The sequence below is a fragment of the Lates calcarifer genome, linkage group LG17 (assembly GCF_001640805.2).
Source record: "Lates calcarifer isolate ASB-BC8 linkage group LG17, TLL_Latcal_v3, whole genome shotgun sequence".
Taxonomy (NCBI): domain Eukaryota; kingdom Metazoa; phylum Chordata; class Actinopteri; family Centropomidae; genus Lates; species Lates calcarifer.
Genome location: NC_066849.1, coordinates 26,780,517 through 26,806,310, shown reverse-complemented (window position 1 = coordinate 26,806,310; position 25,794 = coordinate 26,780,517). Strand labels below are relative to the sequence as shown.

Below are 25,794 nucleotides of genomic sequence, written 5' to 3'. Positions count from 1 at the left end.
AAACAATGAATTGTTTTATTTGCCAATAAAACAAATACAGCACAATGCTTTGATTATTTATTTATGGTCCACAACAGTTTTTAACCAACCACAGTCACACTGTACTGAGAAATGAAAAACCTGTCAGTAATCCTACATCTGTGACAGATTAAACACTAAATACAGTTTGACTACAATAATATTCCCTCTATTTATCTGATATATTGCACCACAGAAGAAGAGTGTTTCATATTTCAGCAGGACGGCAGCGCTCCAGGCACAAAGATAAAGAATAAAATAAACGCAGCAGATTCTTGTTCATATTTAAAAAGCATTTTTCAAGATAATACAATGAAGGCTTTTGACTTAAATTACATTCAAATAAATAAAGATACAGTGTTTTCAGAGAGACAGTGTGTAAAGAGGTGTCACTTTTTATTTTATGATCTAGTATTTTCTAATTATTTCCTACTGAGTGTCCTGGAAAGAGCAAACTGTTAATAAGAAGTTTCCAGATTCGTTTCCTTTAAGACGAAGTTCTGTTGAATAAAAACTTTTCCTCACACATACTGACTTGTACACATTCAGCTGACCTGCCTAAGACTCTTCAGGTTACACTATCAGTTCACTGGCATAAATCAAATCCATAGTGTAACACTGGAACATGGTGTCTACAGTTTTTGTGGAATAATTAGTGCCAAGTTACAGTTCACATATTTATCTTCTGCAAACATAATTCAGTAGTTCCCAGTCTGAGGTCAGCGACCCCCTGCAGGGTTCCCAAGATAAATCTGAGAGATCAGAAGATGATTAAAGGGATAAGAAGTTTTTTTTTCTCTTATTTTTGAGACACTAGATAATTTAATAATCTGTTCAAACCTCTAAAAAGTCTGAGAGGATGTGAGTCTGTCTGCAGACAATGACCTGCGATTAGAGGTCACCAACAACAAAAAGTCAGAAACCAACGACCACTGCAGCCACAGACAGAGAAAAGAAGGCAGTTTGTTGCACATTGTCGGTTTGGCTCTGAGATTTGCTGACAATAAGAAAAAACAGAGAAAAACACCAAACTTATTTTTCCAAACAGACACTTTTGGCTGTTTTTCTTTTGCCTAAAATAATGTTTGTGAGTCATCACATCAGGCAGACTGTGGTAACAAAGAAGCATTCAGTTGTGTAGAATTAGAATCAGAAATATCAGAGTGCAGCTCAGTGTTCAACCAAAAGCTGCATCAGCAGCATATTAAGCTTAGTTACACAGGAAAGTCAACATCACAATATTATTTACAAATTGTTCTGAATGAAGCTAAAATGAAATCTAAGACTGATGGTGTGAAAGGTTTAAAGTTTGCAGGACTACATCTACGTCTGGTTTCATAAATTGCACTTTCAATCTTAAAGGAGAAGTCTGGTGTTTCTGGAGCTCATTCTAAATGATTGATGGGGACAAAAATCTTTGGACTCAGTGCAGCACTGAGCAGGAACAGTGCACCAGGCCAGCAATGTAATCCAGTGAGCAAGTGTCCGACAACATTCCGGACAGGATTCCTACAGAGACAGACCTTTTTAGTGGACGTACTTTAGCGTGGACGATTGCCCATTGTATCACATTTCAGCAGCTGTTCGCGCTGGCCGGCTACACTGGCTCGACACTGCACCAAGTAAGACAGATTTTTTTGTGCTTTAACATCAACGTGACACTTTATTCTAGAAAATTCAGATTGTTTGAGTCGATTAACTGATGGTTCAGATGACAGTTCCTTCCAGAGACGGCGTGAAACCCACAGAGAGAAATGCATAAATAAAATGTACACATGTTCATAATTTTCCTTCACAATCTGGACACAGCTTTTAGGGTGAGACAGCGTGTAAGAGGTTCCAGGTTTACCGGGTGGAGGTGGTGTAGTTGTAGAAGAACTGTTCGTCAGGACGGAAGCCGTAGGCGCTGATGGGTCGATCTGCTGAGATCTGGTCCGACACACTGAGAGGAGAAAGAGGTTTAACACGAGAGATTAACACAACCTGATACAGTGAGACAGAATCATCACACACACACACACACAAATCCTTATTAATTCATCTTCATAGTTACAAAAAATATTACCAGAAAAATAAAAAAGCAAGCAGCACTTGTTGGGAGGCAACACTGATCCTCACAATTGGAAATTCAATATAAAATTAAATGAAAGAATCTCGTTAACAGCTAAAGTATGACAAAGTGGAGACTCCTGTCCACAGACTTTTGTTCTGATCTGTTTTCCCTGGTTTGGGACTCTTAGTTCCAATAAAGAGAAATCCTGAATGCTCCAGCACACAATGATACTTCATACAACAATGTTCTTCCAACTTTGTGTCAACAGTTTGTATTTGTTCCTTTCCTGTTTCAAGATGATACCCCTGTGTATAAAACTGAGTCCACAAAGAAATGGTTTTAATGTGGAAGAAGTCGACTGGTCTGCACCGAGTCCTGACCTCAACTCGATCCCGGTACCTCAGGGATGAGCTGGAACACCGACTGCGAGCCAGACCTTATCACCCAACATCAGTGTAATGCTCCTCTGTTTAAATGGGAGCAAATCCCTGCAGCCGGGTTCAGAATCTGCTGGAGAGACACGTCTGTTAGAGCGACACACGGAGCCAGAATCACACACTCAGCCGTTCGTCTGGCTGGAATGACTGGTCGTCCACTTAACGTTATGAACGAGGGGAGGAAGTGTGGATTCACAATCCACGGACTGACTCAACTGTTTAACAACACACCACTAGGTGGAGCTCTGACACCAGACATCTCTCAGAGAACCCCCACCCACCCCAGGCCCAGACCAATCACTCATTCATAGTACTGGACAAAAAAAAAAGGCCCATAAAAAGTTAATGTAATATTCATCTGCCCTGATGCAGGTGTTGGACATCCACAATGAGTCTGAGTTACAGACTGCTAATGGCTGGAGGGGTAAACAGCGCAGCGGCCAAGCCATAAAAAGCAGAGAGATGTCAAAACACAACACTGTGACGAGGGTGGAGGCTGACGGCCAAACCTGGAGGACCTGGCTGCCCTCCGCCCGACAACCGGGGCCTGTTGAGGGGGATGATAAAAGGCCTGTATCTACACCGTATAAATCAGTTACTATGGGGATGTGGATACAGCGGGTGGGGGCTGATTTCACGCTCCATCTTCTGACCAGCTGCTGGATGTCTGTGTCTGGTTTTGGGGTCACGGCGACGGGCTCGGCCGCCTCGTCAGGATGGAGCGGTTGATGGATAAACTGGGCTCTGATGGATGACACCACATCTCACACGTATCCCATCTTTTCTTTTTTTTTTCCTGGGGGTGGGGGAGTTTTGCCGTGCGGCCCGTCGTCCTCTCCTGGCCTTCTAAAATACGAGCTGTTTGCTTTGCCCCTGCAAGCGCCTATAATGACGTGTTGTTTTTAGCCAAATCACTTCCAGCGATCAGTTACACAGCTTGCAGCATATCCCTACTCCCCCCCTCCTCCTCATCTCCTCCTCTCTGTTTTGCCTTTGCCCCCTGCTGCCCCCCCACCCCCACCATCTCCTCTCCCTCCTCTCTGGGCAGAAATATGCCTTTTTCCTCTCCGCACGCTACGGCTGTCAGGGGGGATTTGAGAGCCAGGCTAAAGGAGGAACACTGGAACTCTGACTCACACCATCCGCCTGCCTGAACGCATGTCTGCCTGTTTCTGTGGCTGACTGGTTACACCCTGGCCCGGACTTCCAGGATCTGTATGCGTCCTGAGTTACAGTCACTGTCCTGACACATGAGTCTTTACAAGTTTATGACATGACGGCTGCGATGCTGAAAAACACATTTTACAGATTAGGAGCCGATGTCTGATCGCTGTCACTTCCTGCTGACGATGGTTTATTGTAACCAGGTCTGGAGCTCATGATTACTGTGTTAATGATATTTGAATTCACTGTTCAGTTCAAATGTCATCAATCAGTGGAAAAGGCCTGAGGTTAATTTGAAGACGCCCCCTCAGGTCCTAGGAACCTGTGGGAGCTCAGTACTGACTCTTCCTTCTCCTTTTATTTGAACAATTTAAGACATAAATTATTTTGTGTAACTTAACTGTTCTTCTGTTTTCCTGTCCTGCTAATCATCTTTTTCTTCTGGGTTAATTGACAAATCATCAATCATCTGTCTGATACTAATTAATCTCATCAATCATCAGGCATATTCATCTATTAGCTTGGCTGAAATCAACATAACAAAACATAATATATCATGTTTAATACCACACAGGCAGAGTAATTATTTTTCCTTAAATATGAAAACTTATTCTAACAAGTCAACAGTAGCTAGTTGCTCCAAATCCCTAATAATTTCTTATTAGTTTTGACAAATAATTTTACTTTTTAAAGGTCTGTTGTTTTTTTCTGTTCTTCAGGCAACAAGTAGTGAAACTAAATAATGTCATAACACCTACATATACCAACAATTTGAAGAGAATCAGAAACAGACACACACTCAGACGGAGGATCGATGAAATGCTTTCAGTTCTTATTCCTCAGAACATTCAACCTCAATAATGTTTTGGAGCGGACTGAAACGTGTCCATGGCACCGCGCGAAGAAAACCGTCCAGTACTGAGTGCTGTCATCACGTATCTGGTCAGATTCATAACCTTGTTTACTCGTTCTTTGATCAGATCCTCATCTCTTCCTGTATTAAATAAAAAGCCTGGCTGCTTATATTTTTGACACAGCTACCAAACCTCAGGTATTAAAGCGGCGCTTGTAGAAAACAATCCCCAGGCCCAGTCCTCGGTTACTGCCATGTTTTAAAAAACGCTGTACTACTTTTTCCACAGGGTGAAGGTCAGAATATTCAGCTCTGTTCCTGTTCATGTACCTGCTCAGTGCACAGACTGCTGATCAGGTAACTTCTACAGAACATTATGTTTTAAGCTCTTCAGGGTGTGAGGACCAGAAATGACGCCTGACACAGTCGCCGTCAGCTGTGATGTTTCTCATCATGAAACATGCAAATCGACCTGTCGGCCACCTTATTCAAATTATGTGTGTCGGTGTGCGTTGTGACACGCTGACAAAGTGAGGAGGAGGTAGTCGGGGGTCATTAAGACAAAGGGGCCCAGTGTTCCCACAAATGCCAGTTTGGCCCCAGAGGAGCAGCCGCAGGAGGCGGCGGGCTGAGCGGCGGGACACGTCCCATCCCGCAGAGAGCATTCCTCTGCAGTGAACAGGAAAGGGAATCAGGCCTTTTTCCTCCCTCGGCGTGACCCTTCGCCCCTCCTGCATCTGCGTCCTCCAGGGCCCCGCTTTGATCCCTCCTCAGGTTACAGCTAACCAACACGCCAGCCCCGGTACAGAACCAGGTCTCACCCCCGCTGCCCCTCCCTTCCTGCGTATCTCCACGTCTCACCTGATTGCGACGCCTCTCTGCTTTCCCTTCTCCTCCTTTATATTTTTGCCTCGCCTCACTCTCTGGCGCCTCGTCACATCCTGACAGCCTCTCAAAGCGCTCATTGATTCTCCTGTTGGCGTGTTTGTGTTCGCAGTCCAATCGCACACGGTCCGTCTGTCAGGCCTCTTTCTATTGGACACCTCTTCCTACACAACTACAACGCTGTCAACACTTCGGGGAAATCTGTTCAGTTACAATATTAGTTACATTTAATCGGAGCCTGGCTCATACCTGAGTTTTCCAGCTGAAGCCAAAGTCGACATTTAAGAGTTTTTCAAAAATCCGATAACAATATCTCGGCCAATATTCACAGTGAGGTTGACATTTGTGCTTTTTCTATTGAAATATAATATTTAAACAACATATAATATTTTAATATCCTCTCAAGTACGGATGAATTGGATGAATTACTGTGAAATTTAGTTCAAACATTCACCATCAGTCACGGTTCCCTGAGGATGAACTGACTTTTCATCTCATCATCACATCAGATTTTAAATTCCTCCAGTACTTTGGTTTATGATCAAATATTTGCAGAACTAAAAAGATTCCCATCAGCCTCAGCTGCACTTAATGCTAGTTAGCAAATGTTAGCATGTTAAACTAAGACGAAGAAGCTTTGTCACTCTGATGGTGTGAGTGTTTCTGTGCCACTGTCAGCACATACCACCACAAACGTCACTGGACATTAGAATAATATAATTAACAACTTTTACAACTGGTTTATAAATAGGAGACTAATTTTTGACCATCACTGATTTATCTTAAAGTTTCACGTCATGCTTCATTTACGAGCAGGGCCTCTTTCAGCTCTGACATGCTGATAATTATCAGCTGAAGTTAAAATCATTTATTTATTCTAAATGATCAATATACACATATTATGATATATCATGATATAGGAATGTGTTTTTTTCTAATCCTAGGAATTAAATACTCATCACAAGGATGAAAAAAATCTTACAAAAATCCAGTAACATTCATATCAGGTGTTGAGGCAGCGTTGCCAACACACTGTACATATACTGACACTGATAACCAATATATTGTTTGGGGCTCTATATTTTATATGTTGGTATAAACTTGATCATTATAATATTCCTGCAAATCACAGTGATTGCACAGTACTGAGTCCGTTTTAAAAGGCCCCATTCACACCATGTTTCACACATTTAAAATAAGCGGCGGAGCTGGCTTTGATTATTATGTTAACCTGGATCACTCAGAGTACAGCGGCCAAATTAAAACAGTCTCGCAGACGCCAATTCCCCGGGCGCTCGCAGCATATTTAAAAGGTATCAGTTACAAAGCTGAGAGAGGAGGAGAGTGACAGAAAAAGAGAAAGAGCAAAAACGGACAATAAAGAAATGAGTGAAGGGAGCACAGATCGGGATTTCTCTCCCCCGGCTCTTTCCAAGTCGCTGTCCTCTCGCTGGACTGACTTCAGCCAATCACAGTCAGCCTCTCAACAGCAGCCAAGCTAAACATGGCGAACTCCTGGCGAGGGGGGGAGGAAAAAAAAAAAATCCATCGACACGAGCTTTATCGCACGCAAGGAGAGGTCTGATAATAAATAAGACAAATTACTCACAATAAACTCTCTATTTCCACAACTATTCATCATCTCAGCGGCGTATCGAATTAGCTGCCGCTCACTATCGGGACTAAAAACGGATACAGAAGAAACTCAAAGTCCGTTTTAGTGATAACAGGATTGATTTTTAATTCCCTGGCTTCAGTTTCATGTTTCGCTGTGGAATGTCAGCGGCATACTGGGACTGAAGCAGTTGAAATATTGAAGCCACAGAGGAATGAGAGAGAGAGAGAAACATGGAGGCAGAGAGACAGCCGGGGGGTGTTTGTTCTCAAAGCTCGAGTATTGCTGTTGAGGGTGGAGCGATGCCTTCTGGGATTGGCAAGGGTTGTTGACTCAGGCCCGGCTTGGTTCAATAACACAGATCAGCGAATAGTGATTCAGAATAACAATAAGCGGAGGGCAGCGCTGGCTGGTGGAGGAGCCGACTGAGACACTGAGAGCTGAAGGTAAACACTCACAGTTTAGTGTTTCCTCTCTGACACAGCCTGTGTTTCTGGACAAAGACAACCTGCCCTGCTGACAGCCTTCATCACACACTCACCATCATGATCCAAACACACAAGGATCATGTTTGCCTGAGTCTGGGTGTGTAGGTTTTGTTCGCACGGCTGGGCTCAGAAAGTGGTTTTGGATTTGTGAAGCTCAGACGCTAACAAACGTGTATAAACTGAGAAACACATAAACATAATGTGTGGCCAGAACTGCCCCTTAAAGGCAATTACGTGTTTTCTTTCTTTCAATAATCTGTTTTTATTACTAAGGAACAATGAACAAAACATTTAATAACCAGCAGCGTTTTATATTTAGTCAGCGCTGAACGTCAGATTTTATCAGCTCTAACTAATGAAGGTTACAAAACTGATTTAAAAAGGCCAAAACAGGACATGGCTGGTGTCTGGTTATTGTATTGTAAGGCTGTTCTGTACAGTTTGAGACAGAAATGTTGTTTGTCACTCAACAGGAAGGACATATAAATCTGCTTTAATGTAGTGCAGATATGAAGCTGAGTCACTATGAGCTGATAATGAAGCAGGTGAAGATAGTGACTCATTAACACTATAAAGAGAGGCAACCATCAAAACCCATGTTAAGTATGTATGTATGTATTATCTTCTCAATTATTCAATTATGTTTTTATCTATAAAATGTACAAAATGTGGATATTTTTTTATTTTCGAGGCGACATTTCTAAAATGTCCTGTTTCATCTGACCAACAGCACAAAACCCAAAAGATATTTGATTAATTGTCATGTATCAAATCCTCACATTTGTAATTTTAACCAGGAAATATTTGGGGGTTTCACTTGAAAAATTATCGTTTATCAAAATACAGCAGCTTCTGAAAGTTAGATTTTTAATAAATTAGTTTCATCCTCAACATCAACTGTCTTGTTTCCGTCCTCTCAGCCAACAAAACTTAACTGATTTGTAACTTGAGTTAAACTCTGGAAAGATAAACCAAGTCCTGAGTGCAGGAGTAGGGAGTAGATTGGAGGTGGGAGGGGGCTCAGTACCTGCTCAGGTATCCGGTCTGTCCCAGCTCTCCGTTCTGGAAGTCGGTGTAGAACTCAGGACTGATGGCACCGTCGGCTCCGATGATCCCATCTGCACAGAACACTTCAGATTAGGAGATAAAGTCATTCTTTGCAAACTGTTATCAACTTGTGTCCTCGTCTTTAAAGCCCTCAGTACCTGCACTGTAGAACAGGTCAGGTCTCTCCAGGATGTCTCCGTTCCCGACAAAGGATTCTCCGTCGTCCCCGTACAGGAAGGGTTCTCCTGCCTCGTCCATCTGACGGTTCTCCACCATCTCCAACCACTGACCGTTGTACCAGCGGAACTTCTCTGTCTGGATCTTCTTGCCCCACTCCTCGTCATATTCCTGAGGACAGGTGGAAGGAAGCAGGTCGGTTAGATTTGTCTAGGAACCATGGGAAACAGCAGCCAACAGAACAACTGATACAGCTGCACATTCATTTGTATTTTGAGAACTTCACAGTCTTATGCATCGTTCTTCATAGGTTTATAATGGTGTGGAGGGGGGAGAGAGGGGAACTATGTGTGCATGTGCATAAGTGCACGACTGTGTGTCGTCTCCAAACTCTTCACTACAGCTAATAAAGAGCTCCGCCCGGCCGGCTCGGCTGCTCGCGTGCGTAGCTCGGCGGACGACGACCACAGAGCTGTGTTTTCTTTTCTCTGCGGGGGCTGAGGGGGGAGCGATAAAGGCGGCCTTTGAGACTGCGACGCCCCAACCTGAGAGATTAATCATTCAGACGCAAAGCAGAGACCCGTGGGCCCCGACAGCCACCCAAGGCCCCGGGCTCAAACAGGCCTATTGACCATCACACGGACACCTCCACCCCCTCCGCGCTGGAGTGGCAGCGACATATTTGGTCACCAAACTGATTCATCAGCAGCTGAAATAGCATCATGACTCAGGTTTTGACTGAGCGATTAGTTTAATATGACTAATCAGTTATTAGCAGCTGAGCTCATGACAGAATGAGCTCATCACAGCAGGGGTGAGGAAGTGCATAACAGTTTTTTGGGAGCTTTTCAACATATTCCCGTGGAAATATGGCAAGGCTAATAATATCACAGTGAATTAGGCGTCTGTCCCACTTGGAGAATCTACAAAGTTCCTTGTGAAGCCACGTGTGTGTTTGTGTGTGTTTGTACACGAGCGGGGCCACGATGATCAAAGGCGAACATGTCAGGGCTGCACAGTTATGGTGTGTGCTGCCAAAAGGATCCCGCACAGCCAAGAAGTAATGATTGTGTGTGTGTGTGTGTGTGTGTGTCCACTGCTCTGCTTTCTCTCTCACCTCTGCTGTCCAGCCGCTGACACACTCCAGAGCCCACCAGCTGCCTTTCATGTGGTTCACGGCTTAATAGGTCTCACTGATAATTTCAATGAAACACTTCCTTTGCCCCACTACACTGCTTGGCTATAATTTACAGCTAATTACACTGATCTGAGGTCTGGCAGCGATCACACCGTGACTGCGAGCTGACCACACCTGTCAGTCACAAGGTGATGCAGGAATCCATCGGTTAGTTAATCGCTAAAGTCAGAACTGACCCTGGTTCATCAGGAGAAGGTGAGGGGCTCGGACTGTGAGGGAGGATCACACTGAAGCAGAGAAAACGTTTAATGTTTGTACAGGAATGAAAATGAATGAATGAATTACCAACACTTTGAATCTCTTACCTGTAAGTCGTTTTTATTTTTAATTACCTTCACATTTTGCAGCAGTATGACTTTAAGGACGAGTGCACACGAGTCACACCCAAGGATGGATTGTCGGTAATTCACGTTAGAGGGAAAAGCTTCAGGCTACATTAGTAAAATACTGCTGATCTAAATACTCACAGCGATGATGTCCAGCGTGTTGTCACAGACTTTGCGGATCTCTGCGTTGTTATCATGCATCAGGTCGATGAGGTAAGCAGGAGCCTCTGGGACCACGACTCAAGGAACCAAAACATTTTATGCTCTGACACATTTCAGTGTTGTCGTCGAAGATGTGGCAGCTCTGTGGGGAGGAACGACTGCTCCTGCTGTCACTGAAGGAACAACGTCTCCACGTCAAACTTTCTGCCTCTCCCTCCCATTAAATCAGAAATTATATTCTCCCCACAGAGAAAAACATCAGAACATGCTGACAGAGCATATTTGTAATTTGACACCAGCTGCCACCAACCACAACTGAGGTCAATTACAGGCAGCCTGGGATACCCAGAGGGTTAAAAAAGACTAAATCAAGGGGTTAAAAGGTTGCCATGGAAATGCAGATGGGAGTAAATAGTGATGAAAGACATGCACAGGGCTCGACTATGAGTTACCACAGGAACATACAGTAAAGACTGAATATAGATTGAGCTGAAGAGCACCAGGGTATAACTCTGACTGTGGCAGAAGCTGCCAATAACGCTGACTGTATCTCATCTAATGGAAGGACACACGTCTACGATACCGTACGAACGAGCACAAAAAGATACGCGTGTCTTTGATGATGACGTCTCTTGTAGCTTTGTGGAAAACCATCTGGTAGAAGACGTAGACAATCTGACACACAAACTCATCATCTTCCTGCTGGGCTGAGGAGGAAACACAAGAGACGTAACAATTAAGATCTGTAGAAGGCCACACAGTTTTTTAAAAACAATATTTTCATAGTTTCGGTTATTGGCAGCATGGTGGTGCAGTGGTGAGTGCTGCTGCCTCACGGCAAGAAGGTTGTGGTTTTGAAACCTGGTTCGCCCGGGCTTTTTTCTTCTTCATCTTCTCCCTGTACATGGATTTTGTCCAGGTAATCCTGGACTAGTTGGGATGCCACTAGGTTATGGTAATTAAAAGTCAACTTAACACCCGGTTTTAGATATGCCTCTGTCACATGTCAAAGAATGTGCAGTGAAAAGTGCAGTTACACTCTAATCTAACTACTGTCAGTTACACACCCTTGACCTCTGTGTCTCCTCAAATTAAAACTCTAGCCCACAGTTACATGTGTCACTGTGGTTGTATGAATTCTTCAGTGTGTCTCAGTAGGGGGTTGTGGCCCATAGACTCTATTTTGTCTGTCTATGATACAAAATTACTACATTTAACAAAGGAGCGCTGGGTCATGTGGGATCAACCACAAACCAGGCTGTAACTTTTGCTTTCTAACTCAAAGCTTATAAAAAAACACCAAAGTACAGGACTTGGTTCTTACCATTGAGCAGCTCGATGAGAGCGGGAATGATGCCAGACTTGGCCAGCATGGCCGCACACGAGTCATCCATGGACACGGTGCCGATCATGATCACCACCTCCAGGATGAGGTCATCCTCGGCAGAACCTGACATCAGGGAAAAGTACAAGTTGAGTGGAAGACTGCGCTGGCAAAGAAACCTCGCTGATCCTCATGTGAGCAGAACGGAGCGCCGAGCCAGGGAAAACATCCACGTTCTGGGACTGTATGGGTTTACATCTGCCTCGTCCTACAGAACTGCTGGAGCTCCGTGTTGTGACTGCTGCGTCTCAACACCAGTGCAGTCTGGAAAACTACGTTCAGAGAAAACAAGGTTATAAAAAGGCTCTCTTCAATTTCTATCTGCTGACATATATTTTGTTTTAAAGGATCACCAGTGGCTCATTTACACTCAATGAATGACTCATCAGCTCTTTCCGTTTGACGAGTCCGTTTTGATAATTAGCAGTTTTTTTAAGGATTCAGAGGTAGATGAAAGAAGGCTGGGAGTTAACGGGGATCACTAAGATCCAGTTGTGTAATCAATCAATTCTCAGGCTGTTGGAAACATGGGCTGGTTTTCTGCCCAACACACCCTCACCATGTGTATTAAGCTCTGAAAGCCAGCAGAGAACGTCAGATTACATTCACACTGTCCTTCTTTGATCAAACTAAATAATAACTTTAACTATTTTAGGCATTTAAGCATTTTGATTGGCTGGTAGTATTTAGACATCTTTAGAGCAGGTTTTGTATAAAACCATGTTTATAGGTGTCGAGAAAAAGTTGTTTTATTACCAAAGCTGAAGCTCTGGCATCAGGACTAGTATCCATTACCGTGTCATTGAAAATCCAGACATGTTAAGAGCTGACAGAGTGCTCTTGGATCCACTCTGGCATTAGACATGTTGGACTCTATTTTAACAGTCTAAACTCATAGAGCAGGTGCATTTTGGCTGATTCCAAATCAGTTTTTGCTAGTTTAAGAGCAGTAGCAGCATCAGGTGCAGAGGTCTCTTTATTAATCCTGGGTGTGGTGTGGGACTAGTATCCAATAAACCAACTGGAGTGCCATCTCTGGCCTGACTGGGACTCGAGTGTTAAGACCTGTAGTTCTGTTTCATTTCTGCTTTGATGAAGACAAAAAGGAAGAGCTGGGGGTCATGAAAGGTGAAGATAAGGCCCTGACCCTAATGAGTGTTCTCCGTCCTCATGTCATCTACGTCCAGCGACACTTCACTGATAGTGTGATTTAGGAGAGAAGTTGGAGGTTAAGACAGGGCATGGGAGAGACTTAAAAGCCAGGTCTGTGACTGTATCTTTACGAGAGTAATACCATGGCTTTAACAGATACTGTAAAAGTGTTTTGATCCATGTACACAGTGACTCAATGGAGGAATTTAGCGCGTCACACACGCACCTGGTTTGAGTCGGTCTTTTAGGAAGGGCACCAGGTTGTACTCCTTGAGCACCAGCGCCCAGTCCAGGTCAGCGATGGTCAGATTGGCCAGCGTGCCCAGACACTCGATCACAAACTCCTCGGCCTCCTCCTCGCTGATCTGAGCTGCCAGGTCTCCAACATGATCCTACGAGATTATACAGGATTATACTCTATACTCTCAGGATTAACTAATTAATTCTGTCAGGACTGGTCTGTGTACTGACCAGGAAGAGGCTCTTAGTGGGTCCATTGTGCTGAGAAAGGTTCCTGATCATCTTCATCACCAGAACATCCTTCATTTTCACAGCACGCTTCATCAGCATCTTCAGACCGTTACCTAAAGGCAAGAGAGGGGAGAGCAGAAAACATCGAGTGGGTTCAAACGTCTTTGTCTGTTTACTGTTCATCCTTTCTCTGGATCTTGTACCTTCACAGATGACCTGGGCGTTGCTCTTGTTCGCAGCCAGGTTGATGCAGAGTGAGATGAGCTCAGCCTCCATCTTCTCCTCTCCACAGTCAAACACCATCTTCATCAGCTGTCAATCAAAGGTTCCAAATGTCAGCTAACGAGTTCATTCAGCACCGAGACTGAAGCTAAACTACTCATGTATTTCTGTAATGTGCTGGGAAATTGGTCTGCTTGCTCCTTTCTGCCCTCTTTCACAAACTCAAACAAACTTGGAGTGAATCACAACCTCTTGATGACAAAGTCTAAAGAGTGACGCATACTCATATGACCCATGTGTAGTCTTGGCGGATTTTTTTGGTCAGCCACATCTGCTGTTTTGTAAGGCAACATTTCTTCACACTGTGTGTATATTTGTGTTCCTGATTGTAATTTGTCATTTTGAAAAACCACAGATTTAAAAAGCAGCATCCCTGCAGTCTCCTCCAGTCATCAGGGAGGGAGGGAGTGAGGACAAGAAATCAGAAGACGATGAGTGTGAGTTTGTAGGTTAAAAAGCGAGAAAGTGTTAGAGATAAAGAGAAGGCGAAGCGACACTCCCTAACCTCCCAAACACCCACCTCCTCTCCCCCTCCCCTGCGTCTGTCTGTCCGTCTCCCCTGCACTGATTTAACATTAAACAGGAAAAGCTTTGAGCTGGGGGTGGTGGTGGCAGGGGGAGCAGAGGTGCACTGCTTCCCTGTGAGGAGTCAGGAATCAGAGAGAGAGGGAGAGAAAGGCTGGGCTGGGCCTGGGTTAGGTATCACATACCAGGGGCCCCGGACCCCAAATCAGCCCCGTCTAGACTCTCTGGCACCTGCCTCTGCTTATTTACCACAGACAGCCACCGGAGGCCCTGTCAGGGCCGCAGCGCCACGCTGCAGTCCGACCAGCACAGTCACCTCCGCCCCCACCTCCACCTCCACCTCTGTAACCACTTCCCCCTCACTCCTGACATCCCTGCTCTGGAAAACCCACATCCAGCACCAAACGGTGACCCCATTAAAAGCTGGAGAAGGGGAAAGGGGCAGGTCAGTCACCAGCCTGGGAAAGTGATAAAAGAGAGAGGTCTTAAAAGTACAAAATAAAAGCTGAGTGAGGAGAAAAGGTGGGAAATGGGGTGAAGCATTTGGTAAAGGATGTATTTTCACCAACAGGACAGACAGACGGACATGTAGGAAGGGTTTCTGTGAGGGAAGCTGGAGAATTTCTCTCATCCAAAATATTTAGTTTGTTTTCATTAAGATCTCCATCCACAGAATATTATTATTATTATTATTATACACTAAACAAGCAGAAATAATCATCACAAAGAGAGCAGGTGCAACTTCACGTTTACCTTTCTGTAAATTCTTCTGAGAGTAAGAGATGGATGGACAACATTAGAGAGAGGGAGGTAGAGGAGAGTGAGCGGGTTGTGGGGCAGGGTCAGAGGTCATGTACTGGTCATGCTGTTAGCCAGAGTATCCTGAGGTTCAGATCTGCTGCTGACATGACCCTCTGAACAAACAGCCAACTCTCCTGGCCACATCTGGCCAGCATTTACACCCAATCTCAACAAACAAACACAACGCACATTTAGCTAATCGCTGATGATGAGAGGAGCGAGTGACCGGGTCAGCTCAATCAAGAGGCAGCTCAGCAAAACTCAACAAAAATGTTATGATCAAAAGTTGAAAGAAATCAGCCCAGAGCGGCTTTAGCTTCAGCTGTGAACTTAGTTTTCATGATCACAGAAATTAGTTTCTGTGCTGAGGCTAATATGTGGAGGAGACACAGAAAACGGTGAAGTGACGCAAAGGATGTTTTCAGGACTCAGTGGAAAGAGAGGAAGAAAAAACAGAGTTGTCATCATAGCACGAGAGAAGACTGAGCAGCCGTCCTCTGGTGGTTTTTGGTTCCAGATGTGGTGTGCGTCTCTCCCTCTCGCTCCGTTTCTCCTGCATTAATTCCCGGATGCTGTTAGCTGCTGATGCTAATGTGTCTGTCTTGGTCTGCTGGCAGTGTACATTAGCCAGTCTTACCTGCGGTATGCAGTCTGTGTCAGCAAACATGGACTTGAATCTGTCGTCCATGCTGATGTGGTACAGAATGCACATGCTGAGCTGTCTCTGGCCCTCGTCAGCTGCAACATAAACAGAGGAGGAGGAGGGAAGTCAATGGATGAATGACTGGTTGTGCCGTGGCGCTCTGCGGGATGCCAATGACCACATCTAGGAGAGCTGTGTGTTTTTTGAAAATATTAATGGGCTGAATGGCCTTTTTAACAGCGATTCCTGTTGGAGGTCAATTGGCATTCGGAGCAGAATCAGCACCAGTCGGCTGCAGTTTCTCAGTTTGTCGTGTTTCTCGGACAGCTCAGCAGGCAAAAGAAACAATATTTAAAAGATTAAATGTGGAACTGAACCAGGACACTGGCTGAAAAAAAGCAGGCTTTTTATTCTGCTCAGAGAAGTTTACCCAAAATACAAAAAATACTTTTTCTCTCGTCTACTTCCACACCAAAACAATGAAAGTGAATGGAATTTAGCTTGTGGTGCTCACAGAGGTCCACTGTTGCCCATAAAAACACATCAGTGAGCCACATTGTTAAACTGGGCGACATGTTCCCTCATTATCATGAACACATACACTGTAGTTTATTTTGACACACACACACCGTCCTGTTGCCCCAAAAACTCACTATCGCACAAAATGTGGATTAATCTTCTGCTGTGCCACTGTGTCCAGCTGTTTTCAGACATTCTTACATACTTGTGACTTATACTAAGATTTATATCTTCAGTAGGAACTGCTGAGCTTGAGGCTGAGAGCCACAGACAGAACAGAGAAGTCAGAGAATATGGAGAGTTCTTGGTTAACACTGCAAACGGGATTTGCTGATAATGACAGAAACATAGAATAAGTCTAGCCTTATCATTAAAAAACAACCACCACCTTCGCTTCTATTTGCAGAAACAGTGACCCAGTTACTGTGGATAATCCACAGACCTCACTGTGAACAGTTTATACAGGGACGTTGCTTCGGTAGAAAGCAGTTCCAATGAAAACTGTTGACAGTGAGGTCTGTGGATTATCCAGAGGAACCAAGACATTGTTTGTGGAAAGACACATTCATGTTGAATTTTTTAAAGCTGCATTTGTTTATTCTTCTTGCCACTAGGGAGCAGAGGAACAAGCTGAAAACCTCAAAGTTGTCATGGCAAATGTGTTAGAGAAGTGGCTCATTTAGACGTCTAGACAAAGAGCAACACGGTCATCCTTCTGGAGTGGTCCGAGATTCCCTCTCTTCTGAGTTCTGGTTTGGTCTCCACCAACTCGTGGTGGACTACTAGTGTACAGTGGGTTTATCAAAGTGCTGCTGGAAACACTGACACTGAACCAGACAGAAAATGTGATGTGAAACTCAAACTAGGAGCTTGAAGAGGATAAACAGGTCTCTGAAGCTGAGGGGGAATGAAGAGTTACATACAGTCATTTAATCTAGATATTAAAATATTGAGCCACATGTTTCAGAGACAGATATATAGAAAAAAACCTCGACAAATAAATAAACGTGAGAAAATGTTTCTTTTTTATGATGTGGAGGCCAGATGACCTCTACTAAAATCAACACACTGTCTATCGCTGCAGTGTAACGACCTTATCAAGTCTCTGCAGCAGCATGAAGCAGATAAAGACAGAATGGATTGAGTGTTAGACTGTCAGTGAGCCCAGGACCTTTATGAGTCTGACCTCTGACCAGAGCTGGAGGCCTGGAGGAGGAGCCAGCCCGGGAGAATTAATAGAGTTCAGACCAGAGTTTGACCCGGGGACTTTTCATTAAGAGAAGTGTTAAGAGAGAAGCTCTTCACTGGACCAGAACCACTGACAGACCTCCTGTAATGCCCACCAGCCTCCAAAGCCCCAACCTGGTCCAGTTAAAACTGGTCCCAGCCGTGTTCGGTCACTGGCCGTACAGGGAGCCTTATCGCCGACTATTAGATCCAGATGTGCGCACTGAACCCCTGGAATCACAGGAGGGAGAGAGGGCCGAGGAGAGACGGCTTCTAGCTTTAATTGGGAAAACAGGAGGAAGCATCAATTTTACTGCCTTTAATAAGTTAAAGCTACGCTGCTCGCTGCTCTGGCCCTTCCAGCACAGCCAGCGACTGGCCAGAACATGTGCTTCTCATTAGCAATCCTTTACCTCAACCAGTACCTTAAAATGCACATGAAAACAACCAAGCACACACACACACACAGGCAATAAGCTCCTCCAGACCTGCCGAGCTGCCTCACTCTGCTTGTAGGAACATGGAGGATCCTTTATGGGCGAAGAGAGAGATCCCATTAAATGTTCAAAACACTGGTAGGGTTGGGGCAGCAGGGAGGAAAAAAAGGTGAGGGGGAGCTGTTAAGAATTAACTAGACTGTTCAGGGGCAGTTAGTGGGAGAGCTAAACTCCAATTACACCCCAGCCTGATTTAAAACCGCCTAACCTTCGTAAAATTACACCCGCACACATTAAGAGGCGTCTGGGCTTGGTTTGTGGACAGCGCTGCTCCATTGTTATTGCATTTTCTGGATAAATAAGCAAGCAGGGTTTGGTCTTCAGAGACATCACACACCACATAACAGGGCAAAATGCTTTTAAAGAGGTCCCCACCCCCACTCGAGTTTCCTAATTTGTCTTTGCAATGTAACAACAGTCAACATGCTGCATCATGGAGCAGAAAGCTGGGGTGATGGCAACGCTGGAAAAAAGGCTGCAACAAATGTGTTTATTTCTTGTCATTATTAAGTAATCCATGGATTCTTTATTATTTGTTTTGTCAGACCAAGAATCCAAAGCGAAAAAGCAACAAATCCACACGTGGGAGAAGCTGAAGCCAGAGAATGCTTGGTATTTTTGGTTGATAATTCATTTAAGTAACAGTTAATAACTGATCAATAACTGATAAAAGTCTGTCAGTTGTCTAACTGTTTCAGCTCTAGTTGGAGGGTCCCAGGATGAATCTGGTAAGACTGCAGGACGATAGATTTCTGTTACGTTTGTTGTTGTATTTTTCACACCCACTTCACCGGCTGGTCGGCTGTGTGGGGATGAGGTATGAACGCCTCTCTCCAGCTGTTTTTTCATTTGTTACACAACTGTTCGTGCCACTTTTCATGCAAACAACTGCGTACAACACCATGAATGTCTCCCAGGAGAGACGGTCTGAAAATGCGCTGCCTTATCTCGTTTTTTTTTTTTTTTAAATACATTGTGTGCAAGAAGCAGCAAATCCTCACACTGGAACCATATTTGCTTGATAAATAACTTTTTCAAATTGAGTTCTGCCGACCAACAAACTGACAAATAGTTTGTTCACTAGCTGTAAAACAGAAAAGAGAAAATGAAGATGCAGCTGACAAAGAGGAATCTTCTACTTTCTGCTGAGTCCAGGTGGTGGTGGGAAGGATCAAGTGGGAGGTGATGATGACAAGTGAAGACTCCCTCTCCCCTTTCATCTTATCATTAGGGGTCGTGGCCCCGGGTCAGGTCTGGCTGGAGAGAGTGGAGGCTGACAGAGCCGCCTCCTCCCTGTCTCCTCTCCTCAGAGATAAGAGCAGAGTCTTCATGCAGAGTGTGTCAGTTAAAAGGAGGACAGCTGGCAGTGAGAGCAGATGATTAATGGCACCTCTGCTCACATACAGAGCGAATTACACACACGCACAAATACACAAATACAGGCAAACTCAACAGTGTCAGAACCGTGAGCAGCCGTGATATTTCAGCGTTAACTTATATTATGTGTGTGCTTTGCTTCCTGAATGAGTAACCCCCGCCCGCTACTTCCCTAAAAACAGCCCTCCCTAAATCTCTGAAGACCTCTCCACCTCTCCGGTCGGCTCCTAGAAAAACAACATTTGTGCAGAGGCTCTGGCATGTTATTCTAACAAATATATTATATTAATTATGCACCGTTACCCGAGCCTCCCCCTGAGAGGCTTCAAAAGGCTCTGTCAGAGATGCTTCTGACCGTGTCACATGACCCAGCGGATGAGACAACGCTCCAATCGAGCTTTCAGGAAGTCGCTTTTCCTGATGGTCACCAGAGGCGGCTTCAGGTCTGCACGTTCTGTAAGAACTGCACCTGCACATACACCTCAGTAATAACAAATCAGAGGCTCCACTGCCGCCTCAGGATGGATGAACGTGTCTGTTTCTGTCAGTAACAATCTGATACAGAAGCATAATACAGACACAGTCATCAAGACACAGATACAAACACAATGAATCAGTATAAACATATCTGCAGGAAAGAACACAAAACAACCGCAAATGTTTAGGAACATGAAAACACAATTATTAGAAAGCAGTGACTGATTACCGAGAAGGGAGGAGAGTTTGGGAACGAGTCCGGCCTGGACCATCTGGCTGCGCAGAGACGTGTCGAAGGAGAGGTTGAGCAGGAGGCGTAAGGTGGTGCTCAGGAGCTCCTCGTGCTCGGAGGGAATCAGCCGGGCCAACTTCTCTACAGCGAACGTCTCAGCCTGCGGGCAACACAGACGGGGTAATGTTTTAACTGCGTCAGGGGCAGTAACTGATAAATAAAAGCACAGATTCCAAAACTATACTTTTTCTTACTGAGGACAATAAACATGTTTTTCTACAAAACCTGTTTTTTATTTAACAAAAGAAGCCAGTTACCAAGGACCCAGTGCTCCTTTTTTCTTTTATGGAGAAACCTGCCGTCTGGCTGTGAGTAAAGGTCTGACAGAACAGTGAAGTTACCACTCTGTGTAAATTCACTTTAAAATGACACAAATTACACTAAAAATATCATTTAAATCAGTTTCTGTTTGATACAGATTTTTACATTTTATCAGAAAATAAAAACATGCAAATTAATTTCTTTCTAAAAATGTTTAGTTACAATGTTTCTGTAACTAAAATATTGTTTTATGATAAATGATAGATATTTGAAATTGTTTTGTGATTTAAATTTGCTAAATACAAGTGTTCAGTGTTTAAAAATTTATCGAACAGTTTCCAATATAAAAAACACACTGATGAGCAGAAAGTGAGGCATTTCAAAGAATCAATGATTCCACGGAAAAATAACAAAAGAGTCCTCCGACTTTCTACATTAGTGTCTCGGCTAAGACAACATTTAGTAATTTAGTGACATCTGCACAAAGCAGGAATGGGTTCACATGACCTGCAGGCAGGTGGAGGTGTTGAGCTGGTGACACCAAACCCAAGTCAAACACCAGCACCCGACTGCTGACCCTCTCTGTAGGGCCTCGGTGTCACTGATGTGTGAAAGTGTGAGCGGTGTTGAAGTGCTGTCACTGTGACGGTCAGAGTGACACAGCAGTGCCACTCGGCCCGGTGCTGCTCGTTAACATGTCTGCTTCCCTCTCCTGTGGTCTCCCTCGCAGCCAGACATCACGGTGACGCAACCTGCTCCCACTTAAAACACACTCACTGCTACTGTGCACAAAACCAGCTCCAGTCACACCATCACAGACCAGACCTCGAGCTGCGTAATCAGCTGCAGCCTGTGTCAATTACCACTGACATTCCCCTTCCATTAGTGACAGCAGCGGCAAAAAAATTATCAAACTGTGTTGACGTCTTATCTGATTAGGAGAAAGTCACAACATGTTTGCTGAGTAAATAAAACTCGATGACATACTGTATCATTATGTGATCAGTCTTTTTTTAAATCAATTAAACACTCGTGTCCTTAGATGGAAAAAGCCTTTTCCCTTGTGTAAACTGATACACTCAACTGGGTCAGAGTGTTGAAACCACTATTTTCCTGCTGGACACATTCTTGAGTGGGTCTAAACCCCCTGAAGGTTTCTTTAATCTGAATCAAAGATACACTGAAGGGGAAACAAGGAGATAAAACCAGTTCCTAACAGGGTCTGGCTTTGATAAAGACCCACAAACTGAGTCAGATTGGAACCAGGTGGGGCTGGATTAGGGAAAGTTGGAGCGGTGAGGTTCCTGTACGAGCGCTGTGGGACACGTGGCCAAGAATGGACCCTCTAAGCATTTTTTAAATTGAAATTTGATAAGTGTGGTTTCAACTGGTGTTTTCTACAGGGTAACAACTATTTGTCAGAATAATCTCAGGAGAGTTTTACAGAGCAAACAAAGAGAGTTTGTTTACTCAAAATTTGACCAATTAGGTTTAAAGATTGAGCAAATTAATTATAGTTGTAAAGACGGTCTAATTAGATGATTGATTCTATTGGTAGAAACCAAAAGGAAAAAATCCAAAAACACACAACAGGATGACAGGAATTTCAAACAATGAGCTGCTCCAAAAAGCTGCTAATTAAACCAAGTAAATCAAAAATCTGTTCTGATTTAACAGCAGTTTTACTTAAAACTTAACAGTGGAATTATTTAGTCATTATTTTGCCAAACAAATCCATGATTAATGTTATGTTTATTATTACAGTGAATTAGAGGAACACGAGCAAAATGTTTGTGAGTCAGAATTGTGTCATAATAAGCCTGTTTAAAATTCTGAATTACTCTTTTGAAGAGAACAAAAAACTCAACGTAAGCAAATGTTAAAAAGCAAGGAAAGAGAGAGAGAGAGGACACAGAGTAAAAAGAGATCCTACACCACCACTCCAGCCATATGTGATAGTTTAACATGTGATTGTGGCACCATGAGCATTAATCTGCTGCTTTAACTCCTCTCCCTCTCATCATCACCTCTTTCCCTCCACCCCTCCCTCTCTCACCATGTCATTCTTGTTCTCCAGGAAGATGGAGAGCTTCTTGAGGAAGGAGACCACCACCAGCAGCAGCTCCTCGTCCTCCCGGTCCAGGATCTTCACCAGCATGTGGACGATGTTCTTGTTCCTCATCTTCAGCTCTGTGCGGGTGTCTTCAGCCAGGTTCAGCAGCAGACACAGAGCAACTACAGGGTCAAAGACCGAGGATCAGAAACAGTCACTTAACTGTAAATAAATCTTTACTTTTTTTTCTTTTTCATTTATTTTCATATTATTCCTCCTCACAGCTTTATGACACTTACATGGAGAAAAATATATTTACCTGAAATACAACAGCTGAATTATTATATGAAATATTCTAGTGTGATCTGATAACTCTGGAAACTTTGCAATCTCCGCTGGAGTGTTAAATGAGGTTTGTCTGATTGCCCCGGTGGTGGTGCAGTGGGGCTGAAGAGGTTAAACAAACGGACCTGGAGTCGCAGTGAGTATACTAGTGTTTGCTCATAGCACCTTATTCAACAGCAGCCTGAGAGCACGCCAAATTCAATTAAGTCCAGAGTAAACTGCCAGCCTTAGTCTAAAAACAGATCATGCCGAAGAAAATTTTGATTAAAAAAAAAAAAATGCTGTTTATGCTGCTGAGGGCAAGAAACAGGCAGTTTATGTAGTATCAACATCTAACATCAAAACAGGCCTGAGCACTGAGGCTGGAGCGCTCAGCTTTGTTGCTTCATAAACGTAGGTTTTATCTGACTTTTGAAGAGTTATAGAATAATATTTACACCCTAAAATGTTTGTTAGGAAAGTTCCCTGTACCTCTGAGAAGCTGCTCCTGCTTGATCAGAAGGCTCTGGTACTTCCTGAAAGACTTCTCGTGTTCCTTCTTCAGATTTTGGTTGTCAGAGAATTCCTCATGTGAAATCAGTCAGGGAAAACAAACGCTTCTGGATGGAGTGCCACAGTAATCGCTCCCAAGATTTGTCCTCTTATACCATGAAAACTGCCCTCAAGCTGACTTTCTCATTTCCAATTTGCAAATATATAAGATACCTAAACACACTAACATCATCTATTTTATTTGGCACAAAAAAACAGCTTTCACAGCAGAAACTCTTCAACTGAATGATTCATGAAAGGATATAGGCCTTCTTCTTCTTCTGCAGCTCATCTTGCCAGAGGTCGTACCTCTTCAGCTCATGCTCGATGATGTTCATACACAGGGCCCCAATCTTGAAATGTGTGACCAGGCCATGGAACTGGGAGAAACTAGAGGAGAAAATTAGGAGGGGGAGAGAAAAAGACTTCCATTTATCCAAAAGTGGATTTTCAAAACTGAAATCATAGCAGGGATTTCAGCTGGGAGCTGTCATTAAAATGACCCGATCCGTCACCCCTGAAGTAGTTTACAAAGTAAACTGTCAAAGTCAAAACACGTTCAGTCAAACGGTATGTCCTGGTCCGACTTATAATCAGTCCAACTTGAACCGTTTCACAATCCAAACAGCATAACACGGAGATGGAGACGAGCCAAGAATGACGATCAGTTTTCAGACGTGCACGTCCTCTCGCAGCCTAAATCAGCTCTGACAGACGTTTATGTATTATTCTAGTGAGCTAATTTTAGTGTTTCCGAACCCCCAGTTGGAGAGTGAAACTTCAGTGCTAGGTACACTGCCAAAGCTGGAGGACTACTGTAAGAGAGAGGGAGAGCAAAGGGCCAGTGCACACTGCAGACAAGGAGCCGTTCATACACAATCTTTAGGTCGACTTCTGCATGAACAACTCGGTTTGTAAATCTAATACATAAAAATATACACACACCTAAAGTAAGTGGATGCATCTTTTGTATACTTTTGGTCTGGGTCTGTTTCTTGCACTTTAATAACAATGAAGGAAAATCTCAGTGCTACAAGGACAGAAGAACTTCACTGGTGTGCACAGAGTTCTGATCTCAGCTCCATCCAACACCTTTGGGATGAGCTGGAACACCGACTGAGAGCCAGGCATTACAGATTAATGCCCATTGATCTCGTCTGACTTTCCCTTTTTATACACTCAGTTGCCAGTTTATTAGGTACACATAGCCAAAACTAATGCCGTCTAATAAATGTGCTGTGTTCCATTTACATCGGAGGACGGAACTTGGAACTGGGAGTAACGTTGCCTCTGAGTTTTCCAGCTGAGCAATCGGAAAAACATGGATGCAGTTGTTAACATTAGATTTTAACATTAACACTTCAGAACGTTCTGAAAACACTCTGCAAATTTGAGAAAAAACAAAACATTAAGCCACAAACGCAAACCCTTTCAAACGTATCCCAGACTGTTAGCAGTTGATTTCAACACTCTACGTGATATTCTGCACACACACAAACAGCGCAGCAACACGTCCATGGATAAACATTGAACAGTACTATGTGTATGACTGACTTGTTTACCTGGAGAAGCAGAAGAAGATATAGGTGATGGTTGTTGCCAGGTCCACGCTTTGCTTCCAGTCCTCCCTCAGGACTCGGGCCAAGGCTCCAAGGGCCGTCTCTGACCACAGACACACAAAGAAACACACAAAGATATGTAAGGAATGGTTAAAAAAAAGGACACAAGGCAGAAACAAAGGGCTGGAGATGAGAAAGAAAAACTCAGCGCAAAGCAGCTGGAGGTTAATTTAAAGAAGCGTAGGGGAATGTGATGAGGTTGGAGGCTCCTGGGGATTTTGAGCTATGGGTGCTTCTCAACGTAAAGACATGTGTCCCAGGCTTCATCTCCTCTTTCCACGCTGACCCCAGGCCTCTCAGTTCACACGAACACTCTGCTCTTATCAACACTGGGCCGGCTGATGCAGCGCGACAGACGGAGTGAGCTGACGATGCTTTATGACAGATACAAATGAAGCTGCGCCATCCCATGAAGGCTGCAGAGGATGACGGCTCCGTGCTGTTGTTGAGGAAACAGGCCGGTTGTCACGGAGGGGAGCAGAACTGGAACTGAGCTGTGTTTTCTTTTCAAGTCAAAGAGGAGCAGAGTGGACGAGCTGATAAAAGTCAGCAGATTCTACCCCAGGGCAGTCCTACCAATTCTCATCCAAGCCAGATGAAAAAACAGTTGAGGACTGAACTTTTAAAATTAACTGATAATTGTGTTTACAGGAAAATAAAACATTTCAAATAATTTAGCAAAATAAAAAAACTCAGCTGATGAACCAGCCTTTCAAGCTGATTAAAGTGAGGAAGTAGAGAGGTACCGTTTTGTAAGAGTTCCTCCAGGTTGTCTGGGTTACGAGCCAGCTGGAAGATGAGTGTGGCTCCTCTGATCTTCTCCTGTATGTCCTCATACAGCAGCTCCACATACTCATCGATGCTGTTGATGCTCGCCTCCTCGTCCAGCTGGAGGACAAGAAACACTTCAACACA

General features: G+C 44.0%; 1 protein-coding gene across 2 annotated transcripts in view; it reads right to left on the bottom strand.

The window, feature by feature from the left end:
- Positions 1–44: 44 nt before the first annotated feature.
- Positions 45–25,794, bottom strand: part of kifap3a (kinesin-associated protein 3a) — a 27,554-nt gene continuing 1,804 nt past the window's right edge. The window contains exons 5-20 of one of the 2 annotated variants that reach the window (XM_018676676.2): positions 25,626–25,767; positions 24,823–24,922; positions 23,526–23,650; positions 23,201–23,299; positions 22,388–22,566; positions 20,008–20,170; positions 15,676–15,776; positions 13,634–13,742; positions 13,431–13,543; positions 13,186–13,351; positions 11,748–11,873; positions 11,032–11,130; positions 10,403–10,488; positions 8,719–8,908; positions 8,541–8,643; positions 45–1,960 (exon numbers count right to left, since the gene is read on the bottom strand). In XM_018676676.2, the coding sequence (XP_018532192.1) occupies positions 1,864–1,960; positions 8,541–8,643; positions 8,719–8,908; positions 10,403–10,488; positions 11,032–11,130; positions 11,748–11,873; positions 13,186–13,351; positions 13,431–13,543; positions 13,634–13,742; positions 15,676–15,776; positions 20,008–20,170; positions 22,388–22,566; positions 23,201–23,299; positions 23,526–23,650; positions 24,823–24,922; positions 25,626–25,767 (1,998 nt within the window). In that variant the 3' untranslated portion in view covers positions 45–1,863. The remainder of the gene's footprint in view (positions 1,961–8,540; positions 8,644–8,718; positions 8,909–10,402; positions 10,489–11,031; positions 11,131–11,747; positions 11,874–13,185; positions 13,352–13,430; positions 13,544–13,633; positions 13,743–15,675; positions 15,777–20,007; positions 20,171–22,387; positions 22,567–23,200; positions 23,300–23,525; positions 23,651–24,822; positions 24,923–25,625; positions 25,768–25,794) is intronic. The other variant, XM_018676684.2, reaches the window with a different exon arrangement.